This window comes from Penicillium waksmanii (genome assembly GCF_028829765.1).
Source record: "Penicillium waksmanii strain IBT 27052 chromosome Unknown utg000001l:1.0-4852451.0:1.0-4856178.0, whole genome shotgun sequence".
Lineage (NCBI taxonomy): Eukaryota > Fungi > Ascomycota > Eurotiomycetes > Eurotiales > Aspergillaceae > Penicillium > Penicillium waksmanii.
Genome location: NW_026643248.1, coordinates 2,404,559 through 2,417,476, shown reverse-complemented (window position 1 = coordinate 2,417,476; position 12,918 = coordinate 2,404,559). Strand labels below are relative to the sequence as shown.

Below are 12,918 nucleotides of genomic sequence, written 5' to 3'. Positions count from 1 at the left end.
ATGTCGACTATATTTCTATCAAACCAGGAAGCAGCAAATGTTTCCAAATCTACGGATCAGACTCACTTCCAGTCATAATTTCGTTGACGAGGGGAATATTTAACAAACTGGGATTATTAGCATGGCGATTCTAATTCAAGAGAGACTGGAGAATACTCACTTCCTATAACACCATTGACTGGAATATCAATGGAGGTGGTGTAGCTAGCGGCCTCGCTTAAAAGATATACGTAGGCGCCACCGAGCTCCTGTACCTCGGCCAGTCGAGGAAATCCACCATAATACTTGAGCTGCTGTTCCCAATCTGGTTGCTGAGGCACCCAGTATGTCATGGCTGTCTTCACTAGACCGGGAGATACACTGTTGACACGAATGCCGTATTGCGCCCACTCCATGGCCAGGGTATGGGTCATGTTCCTTACGCCTGCCTTCGAGGCACCGTACGGGGTAGAAGGAACGCGCTGAGAAGGAATGTTAAAAATACTCTAAAGAACGCGCTCTGATTGAGACTAACCTTATTGGGACGATAGGAGGCCATTGATGCTGTGAAGACAATAGATCCCTTGATTCCGAGCTTGATAAATGCACGAGCAGCAGCGCGTGCGGTGTAGAAGGCACCGAAGAGGTTGACGTTAAACAGAGTTTCAATATCCTCCTTGGTGAAGTCGAGAGCGGCCTTGTGGTGTGTACGTCCAGCGTTGACCACCATTCCATGGAGAGCACCAGCTTCTTCGATGATTTTATCGATCGCAGTCGTGATAGTCGATTCGTCGGTCACGTTAGCGGTGACAGCGAAGAGTTGGCCGGGGTTGCGCTTGGAGACAGCATTGAAATCGTCACCAGTCTCTCCAATGTCAATAGAATAGACTTTGGCTGCACCGTTGGAAAGACAGCACTCGGCAATACCAAGGCCGATACCGCGGTTGGCACCAGTAACTAATATCAATCGTCGTTAGTTGACAATATTCCGTATACCAGATCGTGCAAATACACCTACTAGCGATCACCTTTCCACCGAGAGTGACCTGGGTCTGGGGAGCATTTCCCGCCAGGGGAACAGCCACTTGGTCGGAGGTCACAGAGGGAGCCATAGTGAAATGAGACGAGCGTAGAGGTTGGTAATTGAAGATTTCACGAAGACAAGGTTGAGAAGAATTAGACAAAAGTCAAATGCCTTTTATAAATCACAAAGAACAGTTGTATTCAGCTTCTCGTCAAAAACCCCCATCCAAAACCCATCATTTGCTCTCACTATACTCCGCACCTCCCGAGTCGAGGGTCGCCCGAGACGGGAAATGTTGGAGAACGTGGGTATATTCCCGAGACGACACAAGATGGGTCAACCTTGTGTCCCGAGACGACAAATCTACTATCTGCGTCATCATTGGGCGAGACGAGACAAGAGGGTCATCCCCAGTCCAGAGGCAAAGAGGGGTGGATGGAAGAAGCCAGTCTCGGCTGAATTGAGGACCGAATGTGGGGGATATCCCAAGCCTTCACCACATTTTATTTTTCGTTTCAGTAGAATCGTTAATTATCTTCGGTTCTCATCTTATCAACCTGTTGCGCTGTCATATTTACTCATTCACCCATTCACTCATATAAGCTCGGTTTACAATGGCTGCGCTTCCTGCTTGGAACCTTCTCAAGGGAAAAACTGCGGCAATCACTGGCGGTACTACTGGAATCGGTCGCGCAATTGTTCTGGCATATATCACCCAAGGATGTAATGTCGCAGTCAACCACTTAGGAATGCCCCAAGATGAAAGGCATCGGCACAGTCTTCTTGAGGAGGTCAAAGCGATCAAGAACAAGGGCATCAATACCGGCGAAATATTTGAACTATCTGGCGACGTGACAAACCATAAGACTGGCTCCAGCTTGGTCAAAGAAGCTGTCTCTAAATGGGGCAAGTTGGACATTTTTGTTGCCAATGCGGGTGTCTTCAAACAAGCAGAGTTTCTCAAGTAAGTCAAATTGAAAATACCGAGATCGAAACCTTCCAATGGTCTCGGTGGATTTCTGACGGCATAGATCGGATTGCGCTAACATATTTTCCTAGGATCGAGCCAGCCCTTCTTGATCACAGTGTTGATGTAAATGTAAAAGGTTGCTTCTATTCTTGCCAAGCTGCCGCTCGCCAGATGGTGAAGCAAGGGCATGGCGGTTCGATTATCGGCATTTCCTCTGTCAGCGCCCTAGTTGGTGGTGGCTTGCAAACACATTATACACCTACAAAAGCTGCCATTCTATCAATGATGCAATCTATGGCGATATCTCTAGGAAATTATCAGATCCGATGCAATGCATTGATGCCTGGTACCATTGCCACCCAGCTGGCCGATCATGATATGAAGAATCCCACTAAAAAAGCCGCACTTGAGGCGCGCATTCCACTCGGTCGTATCGGCAACCCCGAGGACATGGCAGGCCCTGCAGTTTTCCTGGCCTGTGAAGAGATGAGCCGTTATGTGGATGCTACTGGACTATTGGCTGACGGTGGGATGTTCAGTAACCTGCAGTGATTGCAGAATATCAGCTCTCTCCGTGATGTAACCTATTGAAATACACATGAGTAATCAAGACGACGGGAAATATACTGGTATATTTTTATCTTCTACTACTACTAGAATAATTGTAGTAGTTCAAGTCCATTAAGTCTACCGTTTACCTAGAGGTAACCGAGTCTGTAGCCTTTGGAAGCGGAGTTGCTCGAACGTCGCTATTCTGAGCCCTTGAGTAATTCCCAAGAAGCGAAAACTACAAGTACCATGGTCAATATATGAGGACTGTAAGAAGAATACACAATAATATCTAAATATTCTATAATGATATTCTTGACACTGAGAAGCTATTCTTTTGGTTTCTTTCCTGATTGTGTGCAAACTCGACACGCCATTCATGCCTTACCCGCCGACCCACAGATTTCCATCCATTTAATGGTGAGATCTGTCACCTTCTGAATTCCCTCTTCAATAAGCTGCGTGTGCGGCATTTTCCCAACATTTGCATGAAGGTGGTCATAATAGTCATCTAAGACCAGCCGGTTCACGTTGATTTTGGTAACACCGGCGGCCACACAGCGCTTCATCAGCTCCGGGGCAAATCCGTTGGTGCCATGTAGAGCCAAATTAATTCTACCATTTGCTTGAGCTTTGACTTTTTCAAATCTAACGATTCAGCGGTTAGCAAATTCTATATCACAAACGATAATCACTCAGACTCACCTGTCGAAATCCAGCTGCGGACCGCGCGGGCCGTACTCACCATGGACATTGCCAAACGAAGGGGCGAGGACATCCACACCCGTGTCGATAAATTCGTCTGCCTCCTCAGCGGTTGTCATACAAGCTTGCAGTCCCGCTGTATCCATGACTCCGTCCTCTCCTCCTTCAATACGACCCGGCTCGGCTTCCGTGGCCTTTTCGCGTTCATTGCAATATTGAACCAGTTCTCGGGTCTTCTGCAAGTTCTCTTCCTTTTCGTAATGTGACATATCAACCATAATGCTATCGAAGGGAAGCTCTGCTGCACGCTTGATGATTGCTGGAGATTGAGCATGGTCGAGGTGAATACTGATAGGCACACTTGAACGCTTGGCGGCGTCGGTAGCGGCACGTATCAGCAAGCCATCTGTAGATTCAATGGCCCAAGGAAAAAATTGAATAATGAGTGGTGAGCGTGCAGTTTCTGCTGCTTTGACTAGGCCCAAAATTTGTTCGATGTTGTATGCGATGGCGGCAATGACCCCATAGTGGCCATTTTCGGCATCGCGGAGAATGCGCGTATGGCAGTTGGCGTTTTTCCAGGACATTTTGGGATTGTAGAGAGCTGTAAGGTATTGATTTTAGGTCAAAATATACATTGATTGTGTCAAATGAACCCATTTAAGAAAACGCTGACCGGCGACAAATGTGGCACTCCAAATTCGACGAGATGACCTCGAGACGGGGCACGATCTACCCCACCATCTCCCCAGCGAGGTTTCAAATCTGGCCTCTCTTCGAAAGCTCCTTTGCTGAAGTCTTGATGGCATTGAAAGATCCTTGAGTTTTTTCTGTTCTCCTCGTCGCCCTAAGTTCTTTGTTGCACTTGTCTTCTTCAGCGACAAGTGACAGCCTCTCCAAGAGCTCACATTCGAGCAGTGCGCGTGCTCCTTGAACTTCATCATGCCTACGGATTCTGCGACTTGCTTTCAGAGTCATGATAAGCGCTTTTCAGCAATTATTGGACCCACACCGGCACTAGAGCTCCTGGCAGAGCATCAAGCATACCCTTTCGCTCACGAGGCTGGAGTCTTCTTTCCTGATACCAACAATCTTTACATCACTAGTAACCGATGTGTCGGCCCCAATAATGAGCAAAAGGTCTATATCACTCGAGTGGATTTAAATAAAAGGCCAGTGGCATATGAGGAGATTTCCACTGATATCCCCATGGCCAACGGAGGCATAAATTACGGCCAGAGCGACATTATTTTCTGCTCGCAAGGCTCCATGGACCAGCCAAGTGGCTTATACCGTATGTCCACACGTTCATATCAGTCAGAGATTTTGAAGAGCGACTTCTTCGGTCGGCAGTTTAATTCTGTTAATGACGTGGTTGTACACACGGATGGCTCAATCTGGTTCACGGATCCCATTTACGGCTTTGAGCAAGGCTATCGCCCACCTCCACGTTTGCCTAATCAAGTTTACCGATGGTGCCCGGATAGTGGGAATATTCGAGCCATGGCCGATGGATTTGGGAGGCCGAATGGTATATGCTTCTCGCCAGATGAAAAGGTCGCTTATATTACCGATACTGATCGGGTTCACGGTGACGGGACAGTCGATGATCAGCGAGTTTCTTCAATGTAAGGACATATTCCCTCCCTCCGAATATTCATTCAACGAGGACACAGCGCGACTGATATTAATTTTACCTTAGCTATGCCTTTGATATGTCTGAGTATGGCAGAGAGAAATTTCTCACAAATCGACGTCTTTTTGCTATGGCGGACCAAGGAATCCCAGACGGCATCAAGTGTGACCTTGAAGGAAATGTGTACAGTGGTTGCGGGGATGGTATCAACGTATGGTACCCGGGTGGCGTTCTTTTAGGCAGGGTCCTTATTGAAGGTGGTGTTGCAAATTTTTGTTTTGGGAGAAACGGGGAGATCTTTGCTCTTAATGAGCATCGACTTTGGAGAGTCCAGCTAGGAGCGACTGTGAAAGGGGCATTGCTCATATTGTAGACATTTCAATAGAATCAAAGATTTTAATATTCAATTAGTTATAAAATTGAGCTCATGTCTAAGTTCGAGACAGCTGCGGTTTTGTCGGCTCGTGTTCTTCCCAGAAATGCTGCAGTTCCTCTCCCAAGGATCGAATTGGCCAACCACTCCGCTCACGACTGGACTCTAGTAGCTCTAATATAGCTTCTCGGGCATATTGGTCTTGAGTAAGCTTCCCCGCTATTTCAAGAAGTTAGCCGTATTTATTTGGTAGTAGAGGGCAGCAAGGACTTACCAATATATACAGCTTGCGATGACATGAGACTAGAGGGGTCGTCTTTCAGTGTAACAGCAATACCACAGACATTCTCTACGCAGCGCTTGATAACTCTTTGCCGTTCGAGGTACTGCTCCATGCCTCCCAAACTAGGCTCATGAGCAAGCAATAGGATATTTGATACACTGAAGAATTGAAGCGCCACAGCTATCTTTTGCGTTAGCTACTTTTCAAGGGTCGGGTCAGTGTTTTTGTTCATACCAAATACAGGTGGATGGATCCAAATTGGTCGAAAGTACGACGATTGCTGGCGTGAGCCAAGTGGCAGCGGAGAAAATTCAATGGTCAGATGCTCTTGCCAATCACCCAACATCCGGCGGAGGCGGGTCGCCTCTTCAGCTCGGCGTCCGATGACTGCCTCAGTCGCAGCCTCAGCGGCGTAGCTGATAACCTTCGCCGTGTTGTATATTGAGCGTGTTGCAAGCTCATATGGTGACAATACAGAAAGCGGCTTCTGCGGAACCCAAAATGTAAGAGTTTTGCGTTTCTCACGAAAAGCCGCCCAGATGTCCTGACAAAGCCACGCCCACCAAACGGCCGAATGTAGGCCCCCAGACTCCCCATGAATGGTCTGTGATCTTTGTATTAGGAAGACGCCTTCTAGATGCCTCTCCCAATCTTTCGTGGAGTTATCAAGCATCTCGTAGGCGGAGATGATCAATGTGGTCGCGAGCAGCTCTAGACTTCTTTTGTACCCAGAGTATCGCATAGCTTTTTGGACATAGTGGAGGGTCTGATAATAATATTGAAGAGCCGAGTCCTCTTTATTTGGAGCGTTATGGTTATTCAGACGTGGATTCAAAGCTAGATGTCGATATGCGAGAGCGAGTATAGCATTCATCAGGCCGGCATTGTGTATCTGCAGTTTCTATGTCAGAGTTCCAGTATGGTATTTTCTTCGCAAACTAAGGATCAGCCTACAGCCAGGTGTGCAACGAGCGTAGAAAATCGGGCCATGGGGTCAAACAAATCTATCTGTGGAGGTTGAATGTTAGTTAAGCTTTCCAAGTCATGAACAGGGCAAACCAAACATACCCAGGGGCTGACTCGATCTACAAAATGTCCAAACAAGGTTGCCTCAGCTGGCAAAAGATCAATTGGCTCCCGTGACTGCCAAATCTGCTCTTCTTCAAGCGGGCTTGCTCCCGGCGCACCAACATGCGTCAGGTCGTGACTCCCGTATATGGAAGGGCCGTCCAGTACTTGAGTGGCGCGTTGTAGCGAGCTAAGTTGAGCTTGATCATCAGAACCGCAGTGGTCCAACGAGAGACTTTGGTTCGCCCAGGAATTTTGGATCGTCCACACTGTTGAGCTGTCTCGAGCCGCATCATTCGCCAGTAGCCCGAACCATCGTACAGCCGCAGACGATGCGTTGGAAGGTGACAAATAGTTATCTGGAATAGCGAATGGATTTTCAGTCGAATTAATTTGGTCTCCCGTAGATTGATCAAACTCGACAAGCGGAGAGGGGTTGGTATCGACTGCGGAACTAGGCCCGGCTGGGATAGTAGCTTCAGGGGGTTCAAATAGCACCTGGTCCGTCTGAGCTGTACTCGATGCATGCTCGCTATTCTCCACCGGAGATGATATATGCTCTGCGGGTAGTTTGGGGGTAGCCTTCGAGAAGGCCCTGTTAGAGACCGAAACGTTGGTGCTGTGGCGGCCCGAGCTGGCGAACTCGCAGGTATTGTCCTTTCTGGCACAAGCGCCGCATATTGGCTTAACCTCATCACATTTCAAATGCCGTTTCCTGCATTGCACGCTAATCGACCAGGTCAATTAAGTAAGCACGACAATTTCGGAAAGTAAACGACTCACCATCCGTTCCTCGTTCGCAAGCCGCGACCCCGAGACTTTCGGATGCGTGGCCGCCGATAAGGTGATCGCGAATGCATCGTTTCGGTGTCATCAAACCCTGCATAATCGACATCGCTCTGGTCAAAAGGCAAGCTCATCTTTGCTGCAGCAACTGCCACGCTTCCTCGTCTCGGGGACGTCGTCACATCGTCACGCGGGGATGAGAGATAAAGCAGAGGGGCTTACCTAACCCGGAACTACCCCGAATATCACCCGTGGGACCAGGGTAAATGGGGTTTGAGGAGAGCGCTTGGGACGTCGCCGCAAAGGTTGCCGAGTTTGTGCAGAACCTCTAGCTGCCTGCAGTATGTCGTCTGTCCACTGGGCCAGTACGTATATTTATGAGCAGGAACGTTCGTATTAAGCGAAAATCGCATTTTGACTATTATCACTGCAAGTAATGACCGATGAATTCGGTTCATAAAATAAGATAATAAGCCTAAGCACCCATAAGAGTGCATATGATCTATATTTAGCCAAGCCTCAGCTAAGCCTTAATTTCGTTGTAAATTAAGCTAATTGGTTCCTTCGTCAAGGTAGCTAACATGTGGGCGCAGTCTTTCGCTCCTCACGGACCTCGCCTTAGCTGAATCCATACACGGACTAGAAAAACCAGAGGAATAGTGTTGATCCGGGATCTAGGGTTATTAGCGGCTGACTGCTACAGTACATATTCCGCTACTCTTTAACTTGGCACGCAATTTCTTCCAATAAATCATTCTGTCTGCTTAGCTATACTCCTTCCCATGTCGTCAACTACCAAACCGACTATTATTCTCGTGCATGGCGCATGGCATGGCTCGTGGTGCTGGAGATTCCAAATCCCCGCTTTCGAGGCTCTCGGCTACGTTGTGGAGGCCGTGGACCTACCGTGCGTTAGTGGGGTAGCAGGTATAACGCAGTTCGACGACGCGGCCCACGTACGATCCGTTGTGGAAGCGCAGATATCTATGGGTAAGCGCGTCGTTGTCCTAGCGCATTCATACGGAGGACCGATTGCGAGTGCTGCCATCAAGGGGCTGGCTGGCAAAGGCGTTCTCGGGATGGTCGCTCTGTGTGCCTATATCTTTCCTGGAGGCATGGACCAAGGCGCGGTCATTCGCGACATGGGCGGCCTGCCCTACGTGATGTGGAACGTGCCAAGTGAAGGCCTCTTCCTCGCCAAAGATCCGCGCAGCTTGTTTTTCCCTCCAGATGCGCCTGCAGACCGAATCGACTGGGCAGTACCGCAGCTTCGCCCTCAGAGCATGGCCGCCAACATCGGCATTGTGCCGCCTCAAGCCTGGGAAGACGACTCTTATACTGGGAGACTAGGATATATCAGGTGTACGGCTGATGTCGTCAATCCAATCGACCAGCAGGACAGCATGGTGGCGGGCGCAGGTGGCCAGGGAAAATGGGTAGTTCGCACTCTCGAAGGATCTGGTCATAGTCCCTTCCTTTCACGGCCGAATGAGGTAGCCGCTGCACTTCAGGAGATCGTGAATGAATTTGAAGCCAAGCTCTGACAGGGAGAAGAAATTACGAATTCGTTACCGAGCTAATTTTTGTTTTTGGACCAGCCTGTAGAGACGAGGGCTCTCCAGATATTAGGAGTCGTAACCTAAATGAACAACGTCGCGCGCTGATTGAAGCCGCGGGTCCGAGCTTCGGTAGCTATCAAATGTACATATCCTATGGAACAGTACACACTAGCTAGGGGCCTACATATGACCTAAGGTTGTGAAAACGCTGAGGAATAAATAAATAAATAACCAATAGAGACAGCCAGGTATCCGTGATTCGTGCATATGATTAGGTCAAAAGCTGTTCCGACAGTCCAGCAGAAGAGCGGAGACGGGCTAGCAGGCCATCAAGGTTTTCAGAGTGGTTAACTTGTGCCATTTTTTGTGGACTGGACACTTTTCTAAGAAAAGATCTTCGAAGGATCATCTCCGATGCGAGGCGGGCTCGTTAAGCTTCGCGCGTCCGGGGCGCCTTACCCGCCGTCGGTCGGAGATAAGTACGAGGCTGCATTGCTTCTATCACATGTCGTATGTCGTGAAGACTTTGATTGTTTTTCGATGTTTCTTTCTTTCTCTTCTTCTTCTTCTTCTTCTTCTTCTTCTTCTTCTTCTTCTTCTGGTTGTTTATTTTCTGTTAACGGGACATTCTCTCCAGCTAGCCTGGAATAACGCCGAGAATGTCGGCTCAAGGATCTGGCAAAGCGTCCTGGAATTCCCATGTTTGGGTTAATACCCCATCCGCGGAAAGAACATTGCTCATTGTGCAGTCGTTCTTTATGCTCCTGCTACTGGTGGGATTGCTCATTGTGTCTGCTGGGATTTACTTCTTGAAGAAATCAAGAAGAGATGCACTGAAGCCTATGCCTGTGACAACCACACTGGCAGCTATGTTTTTCATGGCAGGGTAAATATACTCGGGACCCCAGAGGATTCATAGAATATACTGACTAATTACTCTAGATCCCAAGCCAGTACATTCGCGTATAATTCCGTCTCATTTCGAGCCCACTATGCCAAACAGACCTACAACGTTGCGCAGCTAATTGGCGAATTCTGCTCCTTTATTTCATATTGTTTGCTTTTCCACGTATTGTATGCAATTATCCATATTTTTGCTGAGCGTGTCACAAAGGTCAGCACCAAAACCTTGTCGGCCTTCAAATATGTGCATTGGGGGGCCGTGAGTCTCTTCGTGGTACTATGCATTGTTGACTGGGCCTACTACGTCGGCGCTATTGACTCCGAGGTGAAAGAGAAGTCGAGCTTTGCCCATCGGATGGATGTTTGGGAAAAGATCGATAGTGTACGTTGGGTCGTCTTCTGCGTAAGCGCATGGGAGATTGCAGGTTGGGCTATCTTCCTGGGCCTCATGACATCACGTGATTCATCCTATATAAAGTTCAAGGTATGTGCTGAAGCTTTTAAAGCTTCTGGAAGTTTCTGGTATTGCATCAACAGCATTTATTCCTAACATTAGGCTATCAGATGTCGGCATTCCTTTTCGTTGCCGCGAGCGGCTGTTTCCTTGGCCTCAATTTTCTTTGGTTTGTTTGGGATATCCTCGCCTTCCTTCAATCATCAACCGTCGATTTCAGTGAGAGCGTGACTGGACCTGGGAAAACTGCCCGACAAATAGTGGTATTCGTTTTCTTCCAAGGCTTTTCTCTCGGGCTTCTGCTATGCTATTGGCGATTCCCAGCCCAAGAACACCAAAGGGAGGACCCTGAACTCGGTTCTGTCCGGATAGACCGCACGGGACTAGTGCTTGCGGAGATAGAGAGAAGCAAAAAGCCTTCTCGATTTGTTGAGCAACTGACAATGGAGAGTCCTGCAGAAGCAGATTCGACGCCTTGCCTGAAAGATCGGAGCACCCAGGCGGGTTGTTCTGAGCTCATGGCAGAGTCGGATTGGAATATGGATAGGAAAGAAAGACTTTTCGAAGCCGATAGCTCAAAACCTATATTGGAAGCCGACTCGATTCATGTATCAAAAAAACAGTGATGCTGTTTCTACTTACTTTTAATTTTACATTTTTGATAGTCTACTGTCATCATGCTCGAGAACACGACATGCTTTACCGATTTGCATAATGACCTGGGATATGCCCACCTGGGCAGGTGGGCATTTCAAACTAATTTTTGGGATTCCACCGTTTTATCACGAGCCGCTCGTTTCTTGTAAGTTGTCCTATGCGTTGCCATTGCCTATTTTCAAATGCATGGTGCATTTAGATTCCTGCTGTGGACACTATCTGTTTGGGGGGGGGGGCGTTCCTCGGCAAATATCGCCAATGCCTCTTTCTAATTGTGGGACATATACCAGTATCACAATCGCCATGGACGAGACATATTCCCGCATCGCCCTGAGGAGCTCACTCTGATGCACGACAGGCGAGTCCACTGGTTTTCAGGATGGTGCACCTTCGTTACTTCAAAACATCTGTTGAAGCATCCCTTTGCTCGTGTTTGGCTAGTGAAATCTAGAAAGGATTAGTCCCTTTTGATTCGCCAGCTCGTCGACGCTCTCGACTGTATCAACTGAGGGAGTTTTATTGTGCCACGTGGAGACGATAGCGACCTCCGGCATTGCTTTTGAATAATCTATTTTATAATGTCTTTTGGAAACAAGAGCCTAAACCCTAAGTAGCAAATTTTACTCTTCTCTATTATATACTATTATATTTATGGTATAGCAATCTGAGTCTCACGTTAGACCACCACTGCTTAGCTCAGTTCGAATGATGGAAGGATGTGTTGTCCATAATAAGAACGGATTTTAGCTACGGCCATCCACAGTGCCGGGAGAGCTGCTCGATAAACGATTTGAAGAACACTACATTGGTTGAACTTTTGAAAATACGAGAAAAAAGGACCATGTCTTGTGAGTATGCTGGCAGTATCTGATATCGTTGACCCCGATGAAATTTAGACACTTGCACTGGTGTCACGCCTAGTGGTGACCAACCAGTCCACGTATGGCCCACCCGTTTATTACATCCGGATTCATCAACGAATACAAGGTGGTATGAATGGAACTCAGAGGTGCCTACGCCGTCGTATTTTGCGCGCGTGTCAATTAGCATGAGGAACGCCCGCGTCATATTGAATAGGCCATGGACGTTGACCTCCCAAGTCTTCCAGTATACATCTGGGTCTGTGTCTAGGATGGGACTGTAAGGCTCTTGGTGTGCTGCGTTGTTAACGAGCACATCTAACCGATGTCCGAAGGCTTCCGCGATCGCCTACTTGAGAGCTGCAACGCTTTCCCACCGAGAAATGTCAACACAACCGCTTACTACCTGACATTCAGACCACCCTGCCTCTACAGCCGCAGCCTTTAGTCGGGAGACAAGTTCATCAGAGACGCCCTGTCAGTCTATGACAGCGATTGAGGATACTCCAGCGCGAGCAAATGCAGTGGCAGTTGCATAACCCACGTCGTCCTCCCATGCGGCGCCAGTGATGAGCACATGCCGTCCAGATAGGTCCCGTGCCAGTGGCGAAATAAAGGGATAGCTCGTAGCATGATTTTTTCCTGTGAAATCGCGGCGCACGACAGGCCGGTCGGTGGAGGACATAGTTAAGTGAAGGGCGAAGCGTAATGATGAAGCGATATATTAGGCTGTTGGCGGAGAGAGTTATGACCGTAGCGACCTGAGGTGACCCGTTATGACCAGACTACACTCTTCTTGCCCCTCTTGACTGCGCGAGGTCACCAGTGAGACACAACTATAAATTGTTTTAGACAGGTGATACCGGTTTTCTGTGCTCTCGCATGCTCTGTCCTGCCCTGGCTGTACTGCAAGGAAATGAGGCCACCACCTCGGGGGGGAGTGATATGTGCACATCTGCATAGTTCTTTGTTTACTAACCAAACCCGGGACATAATGCGGGGTTCTGTCTCCACAATTCCCAACTATGTGATCCCCGTCTCGGTGTCACCGTCTCGGGGACTTCGTCCATCATTTCCCGTTTGGATTTATTCCGACCACTCCATACATTTGA

General features: G+C 48.3%; 8 protein-coding genes across 8 annotated transcripts; 4 read left to right on the top strand and 4 right to left on the bottom strand.

Moving 5' to 3' along the window:
- Positions 1-99: 99 nt before the first annotated feature.
- Positions 100-1,091, bottom strand: N7481_000875 (uncharacterized protein; the record flags this gene model as incomplete). Its single annotated transcript, XM_057260094.1, has 4 exons — positions 100-107; positions 161-461; positions 515-936; positions 998-1,091. 4 exons carry the CDS (start codon positions 1,089-1,091, stop codon positions 100-102), a joined length of 825 nt encoding a protein of 274 aa, XP_057127926.1.
- A 526-nt stretch (positions 1,092-1,617) lies between these two features.
- On the top strand, positions 1,618-2,525 carry N7481_000874 (SDR family NAD(P)-dependent oxidoreductase; the record flags this gene model as incomplete). Its single annotated transcript, XM_057260093.1, has 2 exons — positions 1,618-1,967; positions 2,063-2,525. 2 exons carry the CDS (start codon positions 1,618-1,620, stop codon positions 2,523-2,525), a joined length of 813 nt encoding a protein of 270 aa, XP_057127925.1.
- A 374-nt stretch (positions 2,526-2,899) lies between these two features.
- N7481_000873 (class II fructose-bisphosphate aldolase) lies at positions 2,900-3,814 on the bottom strand (the record flags this gene model as incomplete). The annotated part of the gene is made up of 2 exons (XM_057260092.1): positions 2,900-3,170; positions 3,228-3,814. 2 exons carry the CDS (start codon positions 3,812-3,814, stop codon positions 2,900-2,902), a joined length of 858 nt encoding a protein of 285 aa, XP_057127924.1.
- A 316-nt stretch (positions 3,815-4,130) lies between these two features.
- N7481_000872 (SMP-30/gluconolactonase/LRE family protein) lies at positions 4,131-5,236 on the top strand (the record flags this gene model as incomplete). Its single annotated transcript, XM_057260091.1, has 2 exons — positions 4,131-4,855; positions 4,930-5,236. Coding segments are annotated over 2 exons (1,032 nt in total), but the record flags the coding sequence as incomplete, so codon positions are not given.
- A 58-nt stretch (positions 5,237-5,294) lies between these two features.
- On the bottom strand, positions 5,295-7,507 carry N7481_000871 (Zn(II)2Cys6 transcription factor domain-containing protein; the record flags this gene model as incomplete). Its single annotated transcript, XM_057260090.1, has 6 exons — positions 5,295-5,455; positions 5,511-5,699; positions 5,754-6,420; positions 6,474-6,527; positions 6,588-7,314; positions 7,371-7,507. The coding sequence occupies 6 exons, from the start codon at positions 7,505-7,507 to the stop codon at positions 5,295-5,297; spliced, it is 1,935 nt and encodes a 644-aa protein (XP_057127922.1).
- Positions 7,508-8,155: 648 nt separating this feature from the next.
- Positions 8,156-8,917, top strand: N7481_000870 (alpha/beta hydrolase; the record flags this gene model as incomplete). The annotated part of the gene is made up of 1 exon (XM_057260089.1): positions 8,156-8,917. One exon carries the CDS (start codon positions 8,156-8,158, stop codon positions 8,915-8,917), a length of 762 nt encoding a protein of 253 aa, XP_057127921.1.
- A 674-nt stretch (positions 8,918-9,591) lies between these two features.
- N7481_000869 (uncharacterized protein) lies at positions 9,592-10,915 on the top strand (the record flags this gene model as incomplete). The annotated part of the gene is made up of 3 exons (XM_057260088.1): positions 9,592-9,818; positions 9,875-10,319; positions 10,373-10,915. 3 exons carry the CDS (start codon positions 9,592-9,594, stop codon positions 10,913-10,915), a joined length of 1,215 nt encoding a protein of 404 aa, XP_057127920.1.
- A 1,369-nt stretch (positions 10,916-12,284) lies between these two features.
- Positions 12,285-12,491, bottom strand: N7481_000868 (uncharacterized protein; the record flags this gene model as incomplete). The annotated part of the gene is made up of 1 exon (XM_057260087.1): positions 12,285-12,491. The coding sequence occupies one exon, from the start codon at positions 12,489-12,491 to the stop codon at positions 12,285-12,287; it is 207 nt and encodes a 68-aa protein (XP_057127919.1).
- Positions 12,492-12,918: the final 427 nt, after the last annotated feature.